This window comes from Serinus canaria, chromosome 7 (genome assembly GCF_022539315.1).
Source record: "Serinus canaria isolate serCan28SL12 chromosome 7, serCan2020, whole genome shotgun sequence".
Taxonomy (NCBI): Eukaryota; Metazoa; Chordata; class Aves; order Passeriformes; family Fringillidae; genus Serinus; species Serinus canaria.
The window spans coordinates 1,236,263-1,256,904 of record NC_066321.1 but is presented as its reverse complement, the minus strand read 5'-3'; the positions used below and the strand labels follow the sequence as shown (position 1 = coordinate 1,256,904).

The window sequence follows — 20,642 nt, the reverse complement described above, 5'->3', positions numbered from 1 at the left end:
TCATCCCACAGACAGCTCTCACTGCAAGCAGGGGCAGTGCCTGGGAGCTCTTAGAGAAGATGCACAGATAAAATAAGGGAAGAAAATCATCTTCATCTCAGGAAATGATCCCTGAGAGAGGCCACAGCATGGAGGGACAGAGTCCCACAAGCCCAGAGCCATCCCCACCAAACCCTGCAGCACAAAGAACACACAACAGCACGTGGAAGGTTTCAATAATCTGATTTTTAACATTATTTCTGGAGCCAATTGGAGAGACAAACCCTCAGAGCACTCTGGGGTGACAAACTGAACAGACACAACAGGTCCCCAGCTCACACCAAAGGAAATGGATCTGATAGTGACACTGAACACCCATGAAACAAACATACCACATGGAAAGTCTCATTAGAAAGGTTCCTATGTTAAGGGTTTATATGAAAAAGCAGGAGTTCTCCACCCTGAATTCCTGATAGAAAACAGCAGGTAGAAACCTAAGGTAGAAATCTGGAGTTAGAGAAATCCTTTGGCAGCATGTTCAGTTACAATCAGGCCTTAAAAATAAATATGATCATGTCTAGAAGTATGAAGAGAAACACCAACCCCCTCTAAATACACTGCTTTAATAATAATTAAATTATTTTACACTATCTACAAGTTGCATATCACAGAGTTAGGAGTAGAAGAGGTGACAGAAGGACAAATCCTGCTTTTATAAAAGTTCAGGCATGTGTGGAGCTGTGTAGAAAATCTCAGACAAATGAGTATATACATTATTTATACTTAACAATTAACATCATCAAATCACATCTGGCTGGCTCAATTGAAGATCTCTCTTGGCCCAAAGCTCAGAATCCCAAAAAAACACCAATTTAAATTTTCTAACAAACATGGAGAATTCATAGCAACAAGAGCAAGGTTCAGTTCTACCCCAAACCAACTTGGAACAAAGTAAACTCTGACAAATAAAAGCTCCAAACAATAAGGATTTGGAACAGCAGCATTGAAATAAATTCATTTCCTCAAGAGACACAAGGAACAAGTTATCAAAACACTTCAGTATTGCCACGTGTGTTATTTGTACTGAGCCACTTCCAGGGAAAGGATCAAGACAAATTAAAGTCATGTCCAAAGGAAAGATAAAATCCTCCTTCCAATTGCACACATTTAAATAAAAAGTGATTTAAAGAGCACTTTTTGCATGAGCATGAGGCTGCAAATATAAGGTCAAGATAGCAAATAATTAAATAAAAGGAGGTGCTGAGCAAAGGGTGGGTTTTGTCCCTCAGCAGCCTGGGAGTTCCAATCTGGGATGAAGTTTGTACATTAAAAATGCTTATTTAGACATCTGGGAGCTTCCTGCATTTAATGGAAATGTTTTTATCACTAATTTGCTTCCATTATTTCCCCAAACCAAGGATTATCACTCAGCAGAGGTGGTTAAAAGCAGGATAAATGTGACCATGCTCCAGTGAGCAGGAGGAGGATGAAGTGATTTTTTTGTTCAGCAGCTGAAAGAAGAAAAAGAAAGAAATCCCACATTCCGAAAGGATAATCCAGCTCATGTGCTCCCTTGGACAAACCCCACCCTACAAAAAGTGCATCAGGGAAGAAATTCTTGGATTCCTTTTCTCCCCAGCTGCCACTCATGGCCAGCTCTGAGGCAATCCCTCCCCCAGGGAAAGGCTCTGGATTTCCTGTGCACAGGAGCCCAATCCCACCTTCCAGCACATGGGATGGCCTCAAACCCCCCTTTCCCAGTGGTGCAGGAGCTCCTCTGGGCTCAGGGCAGTTTAGACATGGACACAGTGGCAGAGAAAGGAAATCCAAGAGAGGCAGAACCCCCTGGTCCCATCAGGACAGTTCCTGTTCCACTCAGCTCCCCTTGCAAAGGGAACAGATCCTCAGAGGCTTCAGCAGCTTCAAACGTTCTCCAGCCCCTCCTTTCCCACAGGAATTCCAATGCTCCTTCACTTCTACATCCATCCAGAAAGGGGAACTGAAGAGAGATCCTGTGAGTTCCTGGCTCAGCACCTTGGATCCACCTGGAGCATCCCCTGCCTGCTCTTCCTCGTGCTGGCAGTGCCACTGGGGAATTGGAGGAAAACTTGTTTTCCTCAAGAAAAAACACTGCAATTCTCTGTGTTTTCCAAAACACAGAGGCAGCATTGTGAAACCCCTCTTTTTCTCCTATTTCCACAGGGATGTGGTCCTGAGGGGCAGAGTTTCCTCTTCCAGCTGGAGCCAGGGACCCCTCGGATTGCGCGGCGCGTCCTTCAGGAAGGGGACTCCCAAGTGCAGAGGTTCCCTAAAGCCACTGGGACAGAAGGATTACAGAAGACACCAGAGGAGGCAAAGCAACAGCATCTCGGCATCCTCAAGCTTCCAGAAACACATTGCAAAGAGAATTATTTTGGGACAATCTTTCAAAGATTCACAAGTGACGTTTCCTGAAAGCGCAGGGAAAGAGGAAAAAAAAAGGGACTCGGAGGAATGGGGAATTATTTTAAACCATCCCCTAATCTAGTTCAGGATGCAAAAATGCAAATAACCATCAGAGCTGGTGCCTATTTTTACTTTGCACCACCCTAACGCAGCGAGCTGGGCTAGTTGAGAGGAAGATGGACTTTGACATCCACGGCAGGGACTCCCAAAGACCGCCGGCCTGGAACTCCTCCGTCCCGGCTGTTCACAGCAGAGGCTGCTGATGGAAATTTGGCTGCTGCTGGAGCAGGGAATGAGCAGGAAGTGCCACGGGATAACCTGGTGCTTGGTTGCTCTGGAACGCTGCCACGTCCACGGCCACGCCCATCTGGTGCTGGGGGAAGGCGGCGGTGACGCTGGGGACACTCGGGAAGGGCTGCGGCAGCGCGGGCTCGGGGCCGGGGCTGCGGGGACACAACACCAACCACGCTCACAGGGCCAGCCCAGGGACACCTCAGGGCCAGCACATCCACAACAGCATCATGGCCACTCCCAAAACAAGTGAGAGCCTCCAAAATATGTACATTTGACCAAAATGGTCACTTTGGAAGGAATTTCATGTTCTGCCGGCAGCAAAAATGCAGTTTTGTACATGCACACTCTCAGCTTCAATCAGCTCTGGCCTTGCACTTTCCCTCCTGTCACTCCTCCATGTTAATAAACATGAGTTCCCTAGGAATTCCATACTTTTCATGCCTCTAATGTGGCAGTTTTTTATGGTTTTTGCAGGAAAAACGCTTTCACCCTCAAAATTCTTCCAGCAGCTCAATAATTCTACTACATAACTTTTACTCTTTAATTTACTCTTACTTTTTAACTTACTCTTGCTTTTTAACTTACTCTTTAACTCACTCCTACTATTTAATTTTTAATCTTTGGTGCTTGGTGCTTAAAGCCAAGGTCAGAGGTTCCTTTTCAACCTTCCTCTCTTAAAACCTTCCTGGGAAATCATCTCGTGCAGGATCAGTTTGATCCAGAATAATGCTCTCATTGCTCCCTGGTTTAGTATAATTGGTATTTTCCTCTCAAAAATGACATGTCACTAAATGTAAATGCCACGAGAACGTGCAAAGTGGCAAAATTCCCCCCAGGAAGAAGAATCTGCTGGATCCATACCTTAAATAAGCAGCTGGAGGTGGCTGAGTGGCTGCAGAGTTGATGCTCTGAGGCAGAGACCTCACCTGGCCCACCTGCTCCGGGGCCAGGCTGTACCCTGGGGACATGGACACCCCCTGGATCATGTAATTCCCGCTGGGAGGCTGCACAGGATACGACTGCAAAGCAAATCAAAGCCAGGAGAGTTGGTGCTCAGCACACTTTGGAGTGAACCCACCAGAATATTCTACAGCTGGAAGCAAAACCTGCACTTTCTGCCAATTCTGGTTTAAATAATGCAAGATTCCCTCCAAATTCAGGTGGCACGGGCTGGAGCTGCTGGTGGGGGCTGGAGTTGGGATAAACAGGCTTGTCCCAAATAAAGCCCAGCACTATCCTGCATTTCTAGGCACCAGTCTTGGGAGGAAACAGCAAACTCCAGTTGCCTTTTGGCTTAAATTACTTTGTAACCTCCAAATATAATGAATTTTCCATCGTTACTGGAGTTAAGGACATGGAATTACTTTTAACTGACATATTTTCAGATCTAGCAGTTGCCATGGCAACTATTCTTTTCCCACTGAACAATTAACATGAAAGTAAAATTCATTTCAAGTAAAAAGCCTCATTCTGTGCTTTTTGAAAATCTCTCCTTCCCCTCCATGTTTATTCCTTAAGCCATCATTAGGGACAGTGTAAAACAGTTTGGAGCACAAATACCACACGTTTAGAACTGATACAAAATGTTCATTTTTCTAAGGGCAAAAGGAGCTAAAAGCAGAGTGTTTCTATATTTAGCAAAAAATACACTTGGGATTAATACACTGATATTCCAGTTCCCTCCCCATCCCCACTATTAGATAAGAAAGGAACATTTTACTTGGAGATTGACATGACTCACAGCAGAACATCCACCAGGCTGCTGCAACACCCAATCCCAACTGCAAGAAATGAATTATGGAAGGGATCTTTCGGAATTTTCAACAGTGGCCAAGCAAAACCTTCTGTTCTAGTGCATAAATTCCAATTTCTTGCAAAGGCGATGTCAGATTGCTCGTGGGCTCCCTTTGGTTTTTGTTGTGATTTTTTTAAACCAGGGATAAGCAGCAGGGAATTTCCAGATCCCAGGGATACTGACCTGCACAGAGACTCCAGAGGAGGTGGGTGGGAATTGTGCAGGGTGCTGGAGCTTGGAGTAGGCTGAGTACATGGGGCTCTCATTCATCAGTTTGTTGTAGAGCTCCAGAGCTTCCAGAACCTTCACGTTCAGCTCGGATAACTCGGAATGTTTCCTGTTCCAAAACAAATGGAGAGGGCACTGAGCTGCTGGGACATCTTAGATGGGGAGGAAAGACCAGGAAATATGGAAGAAAAAGAAACCTCTGAAAGGCAAAAGGTCGTTTTTTAACCCATTAATATTGAAAAATTGCTGCTGTGTGACTGGAAAGAAAATCCAAGAGCTGCACGACCATTTCAGGCACCAAAGCAGCAATTCCCAGGTGGAATTCCCTGTTCTTTGCACATTCAAATATCCCCAGGAGTCACAGAACCATGGAATGGTTTGGCTGGGAAGGGACCTTACAAGATTTCATTCCAACCTTCTGCCATGGGCACCTCCAGCTATCCCAGGCTGCTCCAGCCTGGCCTTGGGCACTTCCAGGGGCAGCCACAGCTGCTCTGGGAATTCCAGCCCAGCCAGGAATTCCCAATCTCCCACCCATCCCTGCCCTCTGGCACTGGGAGCCATTCCCTGGCTCCTGTCCCTCCAGTCCCTCTCCATTTTCCTGATCAGCTCCTTCAGGTACTGGGCAGCCACACCTGAGGAGGGAGAGGTGAGGAAAACCTGGAATAATCACCAACAGACTGAAAATTCCAACCTCTGGACAGGCTGGAGAAGGCCACGGTCACAAAATGCCAAAGTAAAAAACATCCAGGGAATTTTGGGAGAGCAGCAATCAAGTCTCAGTGCAGACACTCAGAACTTGATATTTCAGCATGAAAAAATAAAGGTAGAGTTGTTACATTTTTCTTGCAAGGTTTTCTAGCTTAGGAGACGAAACTACCAAAGAAATATCATTAAACCTGCCCAATTTGAAGGAAATGAGTGGATAAATTGTGCTCACCTATCTATCTCTTCTAGTTTTTCATCTATCATTGGACCCATCTGTTGGCAGATATCTGTGAAGACAAAGTGTTGAGGCAGTTGATGTCTTGCACAATTAAAGGTTTAAATGCAGCCAGAAATATTTTATCCAACTACAGACAAATTAATTTCTTATTTATTTCAGGGTTGGGACTGGTAGATGGATCTTGCAAAGCTCAGGCATTTCACAGAGCTGGGAGTTATGCAAATGACTCTGCTAAACGTGGAGCTGGCTTGGAACTATTAAAAAAATTCAAATTATCCCCAGAGCCCCACACTCCCACGGTGAAATAAGTGTTCTCCAGCACTGTTAGTACAGAGCACAGCTCCCCTAAGCTCAAAATAAACACAAAGAACTCCCAGCTCAATCCACAAAAGGTAATTGTGAGAAGAAGTCATAAAAAAGAGCTCATTTAGTGCTGCAAGTACCTTCTGAGTTGAGAAGATCTGGAGAATCAAGCTTTAAATCCGTGGGATCTATGCTCTGAAGCACCTGCAGAGTTTTATCCATCTTATCCTGAAAGGGGAAGCCAAGATGAAGAACTCTGATTTCCCAGCCATGCCAAGATTGGTTTAATATTCAAATAAAAGTTCTTTATGGACAAAGAATCATCTGCCAGCATTCAACACCGAAAGAATGCAAAAGCCCAGCAATATTTTATTTTTAAGTGGCTTCATACCTCATCAATATAAACTGGCTCAGGTTCTGCTTTCTTAATTTCTTCTGCAGTGTCCTCAGGAACAGAGATTTTATCCACAGCTGCTGGAAGAACAGAGATGAGTTTCTTTTCTCTCTGTTGCTGTGATAACTTCAAACAAACATTTGCTCCTTGTTATTTTTTCTGTGTGAAAAGACACTGTGACATTTGAAATGGCAATTTGCTGGATTTGTAAATATGTTGCTGACAAGGAATTATGGTGAATCGAACCAAATTTCTGTCACAGAAAATGGTAATAACTTAAAAGAGAAATAGAGACAGAAATTAAGGGGAGTTATGGAGCGATCTGTGCTTGATTGTTTGAAACAAGGGCAGGATGTCTCTCAATTCTTTCCTGGGGCTGATAGAGGAAATTATTTTGCTGCTGGGCTAATTAGGATTGCAGCACAAAGCTGCCTTTGTGCAGGGATCCATCCATCCTTTCAGCAGGTAACTCACCTGCCTCGGGCTCCACAGACAAGTCGGAGGTGACGAAATTGGACGGGAACAGCCCCACTCCTCTGTGGTTCTCCCCCTTCCACCAGTTGGCATCACTGGGGAAATAAAGAAGGCTTACAGAACTCAGGGCTGAACAGAGCCAGGGAAAATTTAGGGTTTTTACTGAAAATCTGAGGTTCAGAGACATATTTGGTGGTTTTTTACCAAAACCCTGTGATATCTAAAAGAGAACTTGCAGGGATTAGCACAAAGCCAAACAGGAGCTCGGGCACAGGGGAGGGAAGGGAGGAAGAGGAATCAGGGGATCACTGAAAATTGAACACAATCCATCAAATCTTTCTATTGATTACTTGCCAGCCCTTTAAAGCCATTTATGTCCCTAGAGGTGTTAACAACAATCAGTATTTCAGCTATTTTTAATCAGTTTTATTCTTGGCAAATCTGATTCTCGCTAGCCAGAGGTTTAACAGCTGCTGGAAGCAGATGGAATGTGATGCCAGTGCATTTTCTTATGTCAGACAACCAACTAAGATTAATCTTCAAAACTACAAATTGGATGAAATACTCAAGGTTCTCCCTGCACTAAAAAAGATTTGAGGTCAGAAACCAGGAATTTGGAAAGATAAAAGGAAGAGAAAGGGATGTAAGGGAGGGCAGAGTGACAATGACATTTCTGGGGGGGGGGGGTGGGGGGGAAGCATCAGAGGAAAAATGTGCTACCCTGAGAGAAACAAGAGTGGTGGAACAAAGTCAGCTCCACCTGAGTGTATTGTACCTGTCATCCAAAACAAAAATAATTTCTCCACTTTTAAAGGTGAGCTCATTGTCCTCGACAGCTTCAAAGTCATAGAGAGCTCGCACCTTCCTCAGGCTCTGGGGGTTTTGGGGCATTTCTGCAGGTGGGTACAAGGATTTGGTCTCCATCTGCTGCTGCTTCTGCTCTTGCAAAGACAATTCAATAGCTGCAGGTGGGGCACAGAGGAAGAGAACAGGTTTGAGGGGTTTATCCCTGGAGACAAAGCAGTTTGATTTCTTCATTTCACAAAAGCAGGATTTATTGCTTTATTTAAACAAGGTCTGTATCTGCTTCTGTAGCATTGGTAGCTAACATTTAAAATGTTAAAATGTGATGGGAAGAATGTGTCTTACCCCAAACCCCCATGGAGGAGGGAAACACCTGGAATGCCACAATTCCCAACCCAATGTGGCACTGACTTCAATTCTGTGCAGCAGGGAAGAGCCCAAATTCCCATCTCCCTGCTTTTTAACCAAACTTCTGGGGTCCAACCCAAGGCTTAGACAGCAACTGACCTTTAGCTATATCCTCATCTTCTTTGGATTTACTGGATGAGGAGCCATTCTTAGCAGCACTGGTGGAAGCCTGCAAAGGAGGGAACAACAGAGGGACAAATGACAATGACATCTCCATAATTTGGTATTTTCAAAAATTAGCACCGAGTTGTTCCTGATCAGGTGGATTATGGAATCCAGGTGATCTCCTAGAAATAAAAAACACCACCCTTCAGGCTTGTTTCTGATTTCAGCAGGGGAAAAAAAGCAAAATAAATACTGAGATTTAATTGAAATAAGTGATTTTATTGACATAATTATTTCAATAATTATGTCAATAAAATAATAATTATTTCAATAATTATGTCAATAAAATAATAATTATTTCAATAATTATTTCAATAATTTTTATTTTTATATTTATTACAGTGAGACTACTCATTGAAATGACTCTTTCCACTTTTATCCTCCCTTCAAGAGAGAAGATGCTCCAGTTGGGAGCTGCTGACTTACATCCTACAATTCTCCCCAGCAGCACAGTGAAATCATTCCTGGAGTTTTCATTCCCACCAGGAACTGGAATTGGGTGCCAGTGCTCAACTCTTCCATGTTCCTACCATATGTTTTACACATAGCTCAGATTTAGAAGTGAAAACATCTTTGTGGAGGGAGGAAGGATTGTAAAAGTTAAAAAACTCACAGTGTTTGTAAAAGTTAAAAAAACTCTCTGTGTTTCATATAGAGGGAAGTAAACTTTGTGTGAGGAAATTGTAATAGAAACTGTAATTTTAATTTTCAGGACTGAATAATGTGGAAATATTTAGAAGTATCAGTAATAGAAGTCAGGAGAAAACCACCTGGCATCATATCTGCGGTTAGATTGGGCACAACACACCACCAGAAGAGAAAAATAAAGCACTCCAAACCCAGGACAACTCCTGGGACAAAGAGGAAACGGGACAAACAGGAAAAAGGGATTTGGGAAAGGACACCAGAGCCTGGGACCCACCACTGTCCCACAGCAGCTCTCACCTGGGATCCTGCTGCAGGAAAAGTGACCCCTTCTTCCTTCAGGGATTTGATGGTTGCAGATATCAAACTACACTGTGGGTCCTTCTGGAATTCTTCTGACCACTCCACCATGAGGGTTTTTAGCTTTTCACTCACTTTTGGGTGAGCCTGGAAGACAAAATTGGATAAAAAGGGATGGCTGAGCCTCAAAATGAACAGAAGGAGCTGTTACCAAAATTGTTACCAAACCCATCTTACACTTAATTATTAATAATTGTATAGATTGAGAAGATTTGGGGAGCAGAGTGTAGAAAATCTGACCTTTTATACCCTGATCTGATATTCCAGAGAACATGCTGAGCTCCTGGAGCACTAATTGTGGAGAAATTCAGGCTGCCTACCACACTTATCCCAAATTTCTGCCTCTCTGTGTTACTCACCCTCCATTTAACCTCAATTTTCTCTTCATTCCTTCTCAAGTCTGCTGTTTTCCACTTCCCAACCACATCAACTGGTCTGATAGAAGCCACTGCCTTTCCCTCCAAGAAATCCTCCAAGAAGTCTTTCCCTACAAAAACTCCTCCAAGCAATCTTTCCCTCCAATCCACCTTTTCTGGCCTCTGCAGTTTCTCCTCAGATGCCAGGACAGCTTTGTCCCAGCTGAGAGAACATCACAAAACCCTGATCTGTGTCTCCTTGAACCAGCTTCTCCCACAAAAAGGAATTATCCATAGGGACAATCCATGGGGACAGCTTCTTTTATCAGGGACAGCCTGGTAAAAGATGATGATTTGTTTGGAGTGGGGGCAAACCAAGATCAATTCATGCTCTGCCTGAATTCCTGTGGCTCCCCCAGATCCTGGCACTGGGACAAGATTCCCAGCCCAAGGAATCAGAGCCCACTCAGCATGGGCTGAGCAGGGAGGGCACTGCCAGGTTTTTGCATTTCTTAACCAGGAAATTTGCTGGGCTCAGGAGCAGCACAAAGACATTTGTCACACTGGGCTGAACTCATTTCCTCATGGAGAAGAGGGAAAAAGCCCAATTTTATTCATTATTCCTCCAAGGGGGCAGAGCTGAGGGTAAAGGGTCAGTATTTCCCAAAACCACAGAAATTGTGCTGCAGAACCCATCCCTGGGTGGGATCCCGGGATCCCTGCCCGTCCCTGGGTGGGATCCCGGGATCCCTGCCCGTCCCTGGGTGGGATCCCGGGATCCCTGCCCGTCCCTGGGTGGGATCCCAATTTTCCAGGATCCCTGCCCATCCCTGGGTGGGATCCCAGGATCCCTGCCCATCTCTGAGTGGGTTTCCAGGATCCCTGCCCGTCCCTGGGTGGGATCCCGGGATCCCTGCCCGTCCCTGGGTGGGATCCCGGGATCTCTGCCCGTCCCTGGGTGGGATCCCAGGATCCCTGCCCGTCCCTGGGTGGGATCCCGGGATCCCTGCCCATCCCTGGGTGGGATCCCAGGATCCCTGCCCATCTCTGAGTGGGTTTCCAGGATCCCTGCTCGTCCCTGGGTGGGATCCCAGGATCTCTGCCCGTCCCTGGGTGGGATCCCGGGATCCCTGCCCGTCCCTGGGTGGGATCCCAATTTTCCAGGATCCCTGCCCATCCCTGGGTGGGATCCCAGAGCTCCTGCCCGTCCCTGGTTGCTGAAGGTCAGTGTGAGCCCCAGGATGGACCCTGGCTAATGGGAACACAGGCAACACTTGCAGACCTATTTTTCCACAAAAGCCAGAAAAAACAAGAGCTGTGAACTCATTTTGCTTCCCAGCAATTTTATTACTTTCCTTAATTGCTTTGCTCAGCCTCTGATGATTGCAGGGATCTGAAACTCCTTTTTAACCCATTAACCAGTTCTGTCTCCAACTGGAGCAGTAATTAGGGAAGAGCTGCTCCTGCTTACTCAATTCCTCACAGCCAGATTTAGATCCCAGCAGCTGCTTGACCACAACCATTTCAATCTCCTTTTCTTGGTTACTTTCTCATTCAACATTCCCAGAATCTCTAAAAACTAAAAAGGATTGTCTGTAACTTCATCCTTTTCCTTGCACAAATGTCATTTCACTTCCTCATCAGTTTCCCTTTCACTTCAGCCCAGGAATTTCCTTCAAGCCTAATAAAAGCTCCCCTCAAGAAAAGCTGCACTTATCATGATCAAATTAATGGAGCTTAGGAACACAGATTTTAATTAAAATGGCTCATGTAATTTTGTAAAAGTGTGAAGGATTATCAGCTGTCAGCTCTTTAACAGATGATTTTTTTCAGAGTTAAAATTACACAGATTTCAGTGAAAACATAAAAATGTGCATTAACTACAACATTAATTTGGAGAAGTTACCAAATAATCTTCCCCCAGGACTGCAGGTTCTGAAACAATTACCTTGTTTATTATGGCTCGAGCTTCAGTGGCAAAATCCCGGGAACACACCTCCAAGTGGAATATCTTCCCACAGTTTGACACACAGGCTCCTAAAAGCTGACAGCAGAAACACAACTGGGAAAATGCAGGGGCAAAAAAGTGCAAATAAAAAAAGAGTGCAAATAATTCAAAATAAGAAAAAGTGCAAATGATCCAAAATAAGAAAAATTGCAAATTAAAAAGTGCAAATAACCTAAAATAAAGGGAAAAAAATAATAAAATAATCTAAAATGGGAAAAAAATGCAAATGAAAAAAGAGTGCAAATAATCCAAAATAAAGAAAAAAAAAGTGCAAATTAAAAAAAAGTGCAAATAACCCAAACTTTTTAAAAGTGAAAATAAAAAGAGTGTAAATAATCCAAAATAAGGGGGAAAAATGCAAAAGAGTGCAAATAATACAAAATTTTTAAAAGTGATAATAAAAAAGTCTGTAAAAAGATCCAAAATAAGGAAAAAAGTGCAAATTAAAAAAATGACTACAAATAATCCAAAATAAGAAAAAAATACAAATTAAAAAGAGTGCAAATAATCCACATAAGAAAAGTGCAATTTAAAAAAGAGTGCAAATAATCCAAAAAGAAAAAAATACAAATTAAAAAGAGTGCAAATAATCCAAAGAAAAGAAAAAAGTGCAAATAAAAAATAAGAGTGCAAATAATCCAAAATAAGAAAGAAAAACGCAAATGAAATAAGAGTGCAAATAACCCAAAATAAAAGGTAAATGCAGCACAGACACTGATTTACTGAGGTTAATCAAGGCATTAATGAATTGCTCAGTAAATATTTAATTGCTGCACTCCATGAGGTTTTTGGGGGGAATTTGGGGATTTACTCACTGTGAGAGCTTGCAAAGCCACGTGGGGAACTTTGTGATTCATTCTCTTCATGATGGCTTTAAGGCAATCCTTGGCTCTGCAAAGGAGCAAGAAATTCAGGATACATGGGGGTGACAGGAGCTGTGCAAGGAATGGGCCCAAACCTCCACCAGAACTGAGCAAAAATGGCACCAAAACTGAGCCTACTGAATTAAAATGGCACCAAACCTGAGCCTACTGAACCAAAATGGCACCAAACCTGAGCCTACTGAATTAAAATGGCACCAAAACTGAGATTAATGAATGAAAATGTCACCAAAACTGAGCTTATTGAACAAAAATGTCACCAAAGCTGAGCCTGCTGAGAAAAATGTCACCAAACCTGAGCTTACTGAGCAAAAATGTCACCAAAGCTGAGCTTATTGAGCAAAAATGTCACCAAAGCTGAGCCTACTGAACCAAAATGTCACCAAAGCTGAGCCTACTGAGCAAAAATGTCACCAAAGCTGAGCCTGATGAATGAAAATGTCACCAAAGCTGAGCCTGATGAATGAAAATGTCACCAAAGCTGAGCCTGATTGAATGAAAATGTCACCAAAGCTGAGCCTGATGAATGAAAATGTCACCAAAGCTGAGCCTCTCAGGGCTGGGCAGAGATTCACCCCCTGACCAGTCTGTCTGTCCTCGGCTGGGGGTTGGATTGGCAGAAATTCCCTCTTTCCCTGGCATTCCACATCCATTCCCAAAGAGCTGCCAGGCAGGAAGGGAAGCAGTGGCAAGGTTTGGGGCAGACAGTGAAGGAAATGTCCCCAGAAAAAGAGAGGATCCAATAAATGGGGATTTTAGTGGAATTCACTCCCAGCTCTTGGATCCTCTTTCCCACAGCCTGAGGACACAAAGGTTTTCATAATTTGTTTCAGCACAATCTGAGGTGAGTGGAGGATAATAAAGAGCATTTGAAATGCTGCTGCTGAGGGGTTTCCACACTTTAAATGAGCATTAATGGCTGGCAGGAGCTCAGGCACATCAAAGGCTTCATTAACACTGATATTTGGAACATTTAAAAACATGAAATCCTAAAAAAAAAAAAGCTGATGCAGCTTTTTAAAAAATAGTATCAGTGCCAGATACTTGAGCTGCTGGATTAGCAAAGCACAGAAAAGCCTCTGTGCCAGGAAAATACACTTTTAGTTTGAATATTTTCATCTTATTTCATGTACAAACCATCCAACAAACTCAACCCAGTTACTGTAAGTTGTGTTTTTATTTAGGGTAGGCAACAATCTGCATTATTTTCAAGGGGAGAAAGGAAGAAAATGACATAAAATTGAATTAAAGATATGCCAGCAGCAGTGGCATTTAAAATTCAGAATTTGGGATTTTATTTTCTATACAAATATATATATTTAGATTTAATTATTGCTTTTTATATATTTCTATTTCTGCAGACATATATTTTTAAAATCACATAATTTTTTACAACATCCATTCCTCCAAACCCAGATTTTAAACAGTTCCCTCTACAAAAGTCTCTAAAAAATTTGATTTTAATAAAGGAACTAAAGTACATTTTTTTTCTTTCAGGACTAGAGATTCCCAGACTGAACAGATTTGCTGTTATTCCCTGTGGCACGTAATCAATTAAAACCAAACCAAAACAATTTTTAAAAACCCCAATTTTAACGTTAAACAGAACTGCTAAAAATTCTGATTCCTTAAGAATTCTGCCTATGCACTAATTGAGGATTAATTCCAAATTTAAAAGATGTTATCACTCAGAAACTCAGCAAATACTTTTGGCCACTACAGAATCACTGAAATTCCATTTATGTTCCACTCAGGCTAAACTGATTCCAAGTGATTTGTGCTTTGATCCCTGGTTTTTCCCTTCTCTCTAAGGGACACCCAAACACAGACAAATATCAAAAGAAGCCCCTGGTCCTGGCCAGGTGTTTTCCTGCCCAGAAATGGTCTCACTTTCCCCTCCTGGCACAGCCCCTTCCCCACATTTATGCCAGACCACTGGATATGGATAACTCGGGCGGGCTGTGCAGAGCTCCAGGAGAAAGCTGGGATGTGCTCAGCACACACAAACTGCTCTGCCCAAAACCCTCCTGGAACGTTTCTTCCCAAGGATTTCCAGCCAGCTCCATCTCTTTGGGAGCTTGGGCGTTTGGAGCTGTGCTCTCTGTGCCATTTTCCTCCTGCCAGCAGCACAGAATTCCCAGGAATGCTGAGGCCCAGCTTACCCATTGGGAGTGCTCCCAACCTTGTCACAAATATCCATGATAAGCCCCCAGTCCTCGCTGGTGTTGTATTCATTTGTGGCTTTTTCTGGAAAGAAAAAGAAGATTTATTGAGTGATTTATTTCTTCAGTTCAGATTCTATCAATAGAATGCATCCCTAATTAATATTTCATGGATTTGAGGAATGATTTGGGTTGGAAGGGACCTTAAAGCTCATCTAGTCCAACTCATTCTATAGATTAATTAATAAGGGCTTAATGGTGTTCATTTGTGCTTTTAAATTTTTATTAGCCAGGTTATTTAAATCCCATTTAATAACTGAAGTTCAAGTTAATAAACAGCAAATGAAATATTTTATTGCATTTGCTGCTTCAAGATTCAGTTTTAACCAACTAAACTCAATTTTATTTTGGCTGCTCAGCAGAAAAATTTCCACAAACACAGCACCCACCAATGTCCCAAATCCCTTTTGCTACGGATGTAAAAAATGGAAATTTTGAATTTTGGCCATAATTAATCCTCACAAACTGGAATATTTACTTTGAGGAAGTTAATAATATTTTGAAACCACAAACCTTCTTCAAAACCTACCCCAAAAATGATAGAATTGCTAAATTTTCTTTTAAGAGCATCAACATTTTAGGGCATGAACAACAAATTTGTGGATGGTGTGGAAAACAAATGAGTGCCTGCAAATTTAAATACTCAAAAATAAAACAAAAAAGGAAAATCAAGTGAAATCAGCCTCAGGAAGCTGTAGATTGCCTGGATATGCAATCCCTAAGGAGTGAAAAGATTCCCAAGGATATCCTGAAGTACTTCCTGAGGATCCACTGAAATTTCCCCCTGTGTGTGCCCTGGTGGAAATGACACCAGCTTTCCCTGCCAGGGCAGAAATAATCCCAACTCTCCCACTGGCAATGGGAAGGTTTGATGATCACAGACTTCAGCAGGAAGATTCCACCTCAGAATTATGGAATTATTTCAGTTGGAAGAGAGCTCCAAGGTCCTCGAGTCCCAGCTGTGCCCATGCCCACCTTGTCCCCAGCCCAGAGCCCTGAGTGCCACCTCCAGAATTCCTGGCACACCTCCAGGGATGGGCACTGCAAACCTCCCTGGGCAGTGCCAATCCCTGAGCCCCCTTTCCATGGGGGAATTCCTGCTGTGCCCACCCTGAGGCCATTCCCTCTGCTCCTGTCCCTGTTCCCTGGGATGATCCCAAATCCCCCTGGCTGTCCCCTGAGCTGTGCAGAGCCACAAGGTTCCCCTGAGCTCCCTTTTTCACAGTGATCCCTCTGCCCACCCCGTCCCCATCCCAAAACAAGCTCAGCCCCCAGCACACCACGCTCAGTGCTGCTCCCTCCCAGCTCCCAGGACATTCCCACAGGAGCCACATCCCTCCCCTGCACCCACCCTGTGCTGGGAGCAGCCGTGGGATCCCAGCTCTGTCCTTCCCCAACTCTCAGCGATCTGGAACTTTCCCTCCCTGCCAGCATGACAAACTGAGCAGCAGCTGCTGTTCTCCTTCCCTAAATTCAGGAACAATTCTGAAGGATAACTCCCTCACAGATGCTGAGACAGAGCAGAAACAGATGTGGGAGGATGCAGTTTCCAGGAGTTTTTCAGCACAGAGGGAACATAACCTTTAAAAACACGGAATGACTTGTCCTCTGCAGCCCCCCAGTTAATGAAGGAACATTAGACCTGAGCTGGCTTTTATGGAAATAATGATAAAAGCAAAATGTGCTGCTTGGGGTGCTTTGATAAAGAATTCCAAGGGCAAGGAATGGCTTTTCCCTGGGTGGGCTCCCTGAGCTGCTGTGTGGCTCCAGGGAATGCTGCCAGCCCAGGAGAGGGGAGAGCACTCACAGGAGCAGCTGGGAAGGGGCTGGGGATTGTTTGCTGCTCCCACTGCCAAAAGGAGAAATGCTTGGAGAGCTCCAGCCCCAAAGCACTGCCACAGCTCTTCCAGGAAAGGAGCTGGAAACTGAGGGAATGGAAAAGGAGCTGAGGGGAAGCAGGAAAGGAGCTCTGCACTGAGGGAAAATCGTCAGGATCATCCCTGATCATTCCCACACCAGCCAGGGACCAGGGGATGTCCTCCCCCCCTGTCACCAAGCCCTGGAGCCACTCCAAGCACCAGCAAACACCTCCTGCTCCTGGAGCCCTCCCCAGCCCGGAGAGAAGGGCAGGAAAACAAACACCAAAGGGAAGGAGGCTGCTCCAGGGACGAAGGGAATGGAAGAGCAAGGACAGAGCTGGGAAAACAGCGAGTGCACGTGGAGTCTGAACGGATCCAGACAGGAAACGTGAAGGTTCCAGAAGTTTTGAGGGTTCCTGTCCAACCAAAGCAGCCACACTCCCCCAGAGCTCCAGAGGGTTATCCTGGGATGTGCAGCTGTGTCCAGGCACATTCCAAGGCTCTGCTCAGCTCTGAGGGCTTGGAACCACGGGAGCAAACCCAGCTGTGGCAAAAAATAATAACACTGGGAAAAAAATAATAACATTGGGAAAAAATAATAACATTGGGAAAAACAAAAAATAATAATAAAGATAAATACTAGAAAAAGAAAAAAGGAAATAAAACCTAAGGGAAATGGAAGCCCTTGAGGGCTGGGTTGGGTAGGAAAAGGAAATTCCTTCTCCCCCCTCAAAAAAGAGCAGCTCTGCATGAAGAGGCAGCTGGATCTGCCCCACTGCTGCAGCCAGCAAAAGGCACCAAAATTCCAAACTCAGCACCTCCCCAGAGCATCCACATGTGATAATCTGATCTCTTCCATGGTCTAATTTACAACAGAATACTAATCTTTTTTAAAAGCTTCTAACGACAAAGTTTTCCTGGCAAGGGACTCTAAGATTTAGCCCAAATAATTCAAGTTCCTATTGTGCTGAGAATGATAAATTTTAATAAGTGATAATAACAAATTATAACTATTAATATTAAAATATTAAAGAAAAAGTACACTGAGTAAAGTTTAAGAAACTGGAAGCAAACAGAGTCCCAGTTTTGAAGTTCTGCAGCCTGGGAGTCCTTGAAGCATTTAAGTTTGTTAAAGAATCCTGCAGAGCTCAAAAAAAAATCCACTTGAACAAATACATCCGTTCGAGCCACGTGAAATGTGAGTGTGGTCAAACAGCAAACTGCACCAGGGAACTGAAATCAGAAGTAAAATAACAAATAAAACAAGAAACCAGCTCAACTTATACTACAAACAAACCAGAGATTGTGTGGCAACAAGAGCACTCAATCTCTTCCATTTTGGCTGGGACAAAAATCCCAGGAATGTTGAATTCTTCTCTTTCCTAGGATCCCAACCAGAAAGCTGAGCCCGGTGTCTCGTTTACTTCACTGCTTTTTTCAGTGCTGCCATTCAAAACAGACGTTGTGTAACAAAGAAGTGACACTGAGCACGAGTTTAAGAAAGCACAAGTCAGGGCAGGACACAAAACAAAACAACTGAGTCACTGTCTTCAGCCCAACTCCAGGCAGGTTTTGTAATCACTGAATCACAGAGTATCCTGAGCTGGAGAAGATCCATGAGGATCATCCAGGCCAGCTCCTGGCCCTGCACAGCCAGCCCAGCACTCCCACCGTGTGCCCCGGGGAAGCTGCTGGGAAGGAATCCTCAATAAAAGGAGGAAAAGCAGCAGATCTTCCAGCAGCCACAATTCCCTGGATCTCTGCAAACCCAGCAAGGCCAGGAGGCACAGAGACACCTCAGCCACGCTGGGAAACTTCAGGAGTCAGAGCAAAACAGACACAAACCATTCCCTGATGTTGCTGAGGGGAAAGGGAGGGAGGGACCCAGGGATCCTTCCCTGCCTGAGCCCCCAGCCTGGGCAGGATGGCTCAGGAGCAGCCAGGGATCCCTGGAGCTGCAGTGCCCTGGGCCCAGCACAGCCACAAGAGCAATCCCAGGATTATTTTGGGTGGAAAAGCCTCCCACAGCCCATGGATGCCCAGCTGTGCCCATGCCCACCTTGTCCCCAGCCCAGAGCCCTGAGTGCCACCTCCAGAATTCCTGGCACACCTCCAGGGATGGGCACTGCAAACCTCCCTGGGCAGTTCCAATCCCTGAACCCCCTTTCCATGGGGAAATTCCTGCTGTGCCCACCCTGAGCTGCCCTGGCCCAGCCTGAGGCCGTTCCCTCTGCTCCTGTCCCTGTCCCTGGAGCAGAGCCCGACCCCCCCTGGCTGTGCCCTCCTGGCAGGGAATTCCAGAGAGGGAAAAGATCCCTGGGGATCCTCCTTTGCTCCAGGCTGAGCCCATCCCAGCTCCCTCAGGGATTCTCCAGCCCCTTCCCAGCTCCCTCAGGGATTCTCCAGTCCCTTCCCAGCTGCCTCAGGGATTCTCCAGCCCCTTCCCAGCTCCGTTCCCTTCCCTAGCCCCGCTCCAGCCCCTCAGGGTCCCTCTTGTCCCAGAGCTGTCCCCAGCCCTGGAGGTGCCCCAGCAGTGCCAGCACAGGGACGGGCACTGCCCTGGGGCTGTGTCACACCAGGGACCACCGGCCTCCTGCCCACCTGGGCACCCCTGGCTCCTGTTCAGCCGCTGGCACCAGCATCTCCCATAGCCTTTTCCAGCTTTCCAGACATTTCGCAGCCCGGAGCGTTCCCAGGGCTCGCTGTGACCCAGGAGCAGCACTCGGCCTCGCTGCCGGTGCCTCAGGCGAGCCCTCCGCCCTCAGCACCCGGCCCGGGCTGATCTGACCCTGCCAAGGCAGCACTCGGTCCTCCTCCGGATCATCCACCGGACAGCCAACGGGACCGGGCCCGACACCGATGGGGAGCGAGACAGAGGGGAGGGGAACAGGGAGAGGAAAAGAGGAGGAAAAAGACGAGGAGAAAAAGGAAGCGGTGAAAAACAGGAGGAAGAGGAGAAGGTAGGGGACGGGAGGCCGCCCCGCCGCCGCCCCGCCGCTCACCCACGTCCTGCTCGAAGGGGTTGGCGGCGAAGAGCGGCATCTCGGCCCGCCGTGCCGCCGCCGCTCGCTCCGCACCGACTGACCCGGCCGGAGCCGCCGCCGCCGCCGCGCCCGCCCCGCCTCGGCCGCCCCGCGCGCCGGGCTGCCCCGCCGCGCCCGACCGCCCCGCGCGGCCAGCGCCGCGCCCGCAGCGCCGCGAACCGCCGGGACAAGCGGCCGGGTGGGGTTACAGCGGAGCTGCCCCGCGGGCCGGGGGGGAACGGGGCGGGCGGCGGCCCCGGGAGCGCGGCGGCGGCGGCAGGCGCTGCTCGGGACAGCCCCGCGGCGCGGGGGCCTCGAGGAGGGCGGAATGACGGGACGCTGCGTGCGCCCGTGACGTCACGACGGCTCCGTGACGTCATGCGCCGCCATGTCGCGGCGGTGGCTGAGGGGTCGGGGTAGCGCCTCGGGCTGTCCCCGGTTGTCCTTTTAATTAAGCGGAATTAAATTTTAATTAACCGGAATTAAAGCTGTCTGAGGGCACCAATTGTGCCGGGGACTGTGGCTGAGGGGCAGCTGTGGCTGAGGGGATGGTGGGCGGGCGATTCGTCCTGACGTCTCAAGAGCCAGAGTTAAAAAAACCAAATAAAAACAGTTCACCGTCGGAAATGCTGAACTGTTTTCCCAGAGGACTGCAGGGAGAAGGGGGTCATGAGGCGGGGTCCTGCCTGATTGTTGTCAAGCGTGGAATACGTAAAGTTTTTCTTCATGCAGGATGTTATTTGATGTTCTTTGTAGGTTCCAATTAGAATCAACAAGGAGGGCGATGGAAGCGTGAGGCAGAGCAGCAGCGAGCTCCCGGGGATGTGCAGGTGCCGGGAAAACAAATCCCTCCTGGGTGGAAGTGCCCTGTTAAACTCAGGGCTCGCCACCTTTCGTGATGTAGGTGAGGCTAACAGCGTTCAGGAGGAAGGGGTATGGATCCCGGGATAATTATCCTGGGATTATGGATCCTCTGGTAATGGAATGCAGGATTCCTGTTCAGGATTTCCCCTGGTAGTGGATCCAGGGAATTCAGGATTCCTGTTCAGGATT

General features: G+C 46.2%; 1 protein-coding gene across 5 annotated transcripts; it reads right to left on the bottom strand.

Annotated features, from left to right (window-relative positions):
• Positions 1-205: 205 nt before the first annotated feature.
• STAM2 (signal transducing adaptor molecule 2) lies at positions 206-19,734 on the bottom strand. Of its 5 annotated transcripts, none has more exons than XM_050977070.1 (14): positions 19,569-19,734; positions 14,648-14,732; positions 12,420-12,495; positions 11,545-11,658; positions 9,181-9,327; positions 8,170-8,239; positions 7,634-7,820; positions 6,859-6,953; positions 6,382-6,464; positions 6,131-6,218; positions 5,682-5,736; positions 4,697-4,850; positions 3,580-3,737; positions 206-2,867 (listed from the first exon to the last, which is right to left on the bottom strand). In XM_050977070.1, exons 1-14 carry the CDS (start codon positions 19,606-19,608, stop codon positions 2,669-2,671), a joined length of 1,551 nt encoding a protein of 516 aa, XP_050833027.1. In that variant the 5' UTR covers positions 19,609-19,734; the 3' UTR covers positions 206-2,668. The 5 variants fall into 5 exon arrangements, with proteins under 5 accessions (XP_050833027.1, XP_050833028.1, XP_030097631.2 ...); XM_050977071.1 differs by having other exon boundaries at positions 6,382-6,461; XM_030241771.2 differs by having other exon boundaries at positions 11,545-11,640.
• Between the last annotated feature and the right edge of the window lie 908 nt (positions 19,735-20,642).

Coding starts and splice junctions, on each gene's coding strand:
- STAM2 (XM_050977070.1), bottom strand. CDS start 19,608: ATGCCGCTCTTCGCCGCCAACCCCTTCGAGCAGGACGTGG. Junction 6,465..6,858: donor GTCTGTGGAGCCCGAGGCAG/GTGAGTTACCTG, acceptor CTGTTCTTCCAG/CAGCTGTGGATAAAATCTCT. Junction 2,868..3,579: donor CCTCCAGCTGCTTATTTAAG/GTATGGATCCAG, acceptor GTGTCCCCGCAG/CCCCGGCCCCGAGCCCGCGC.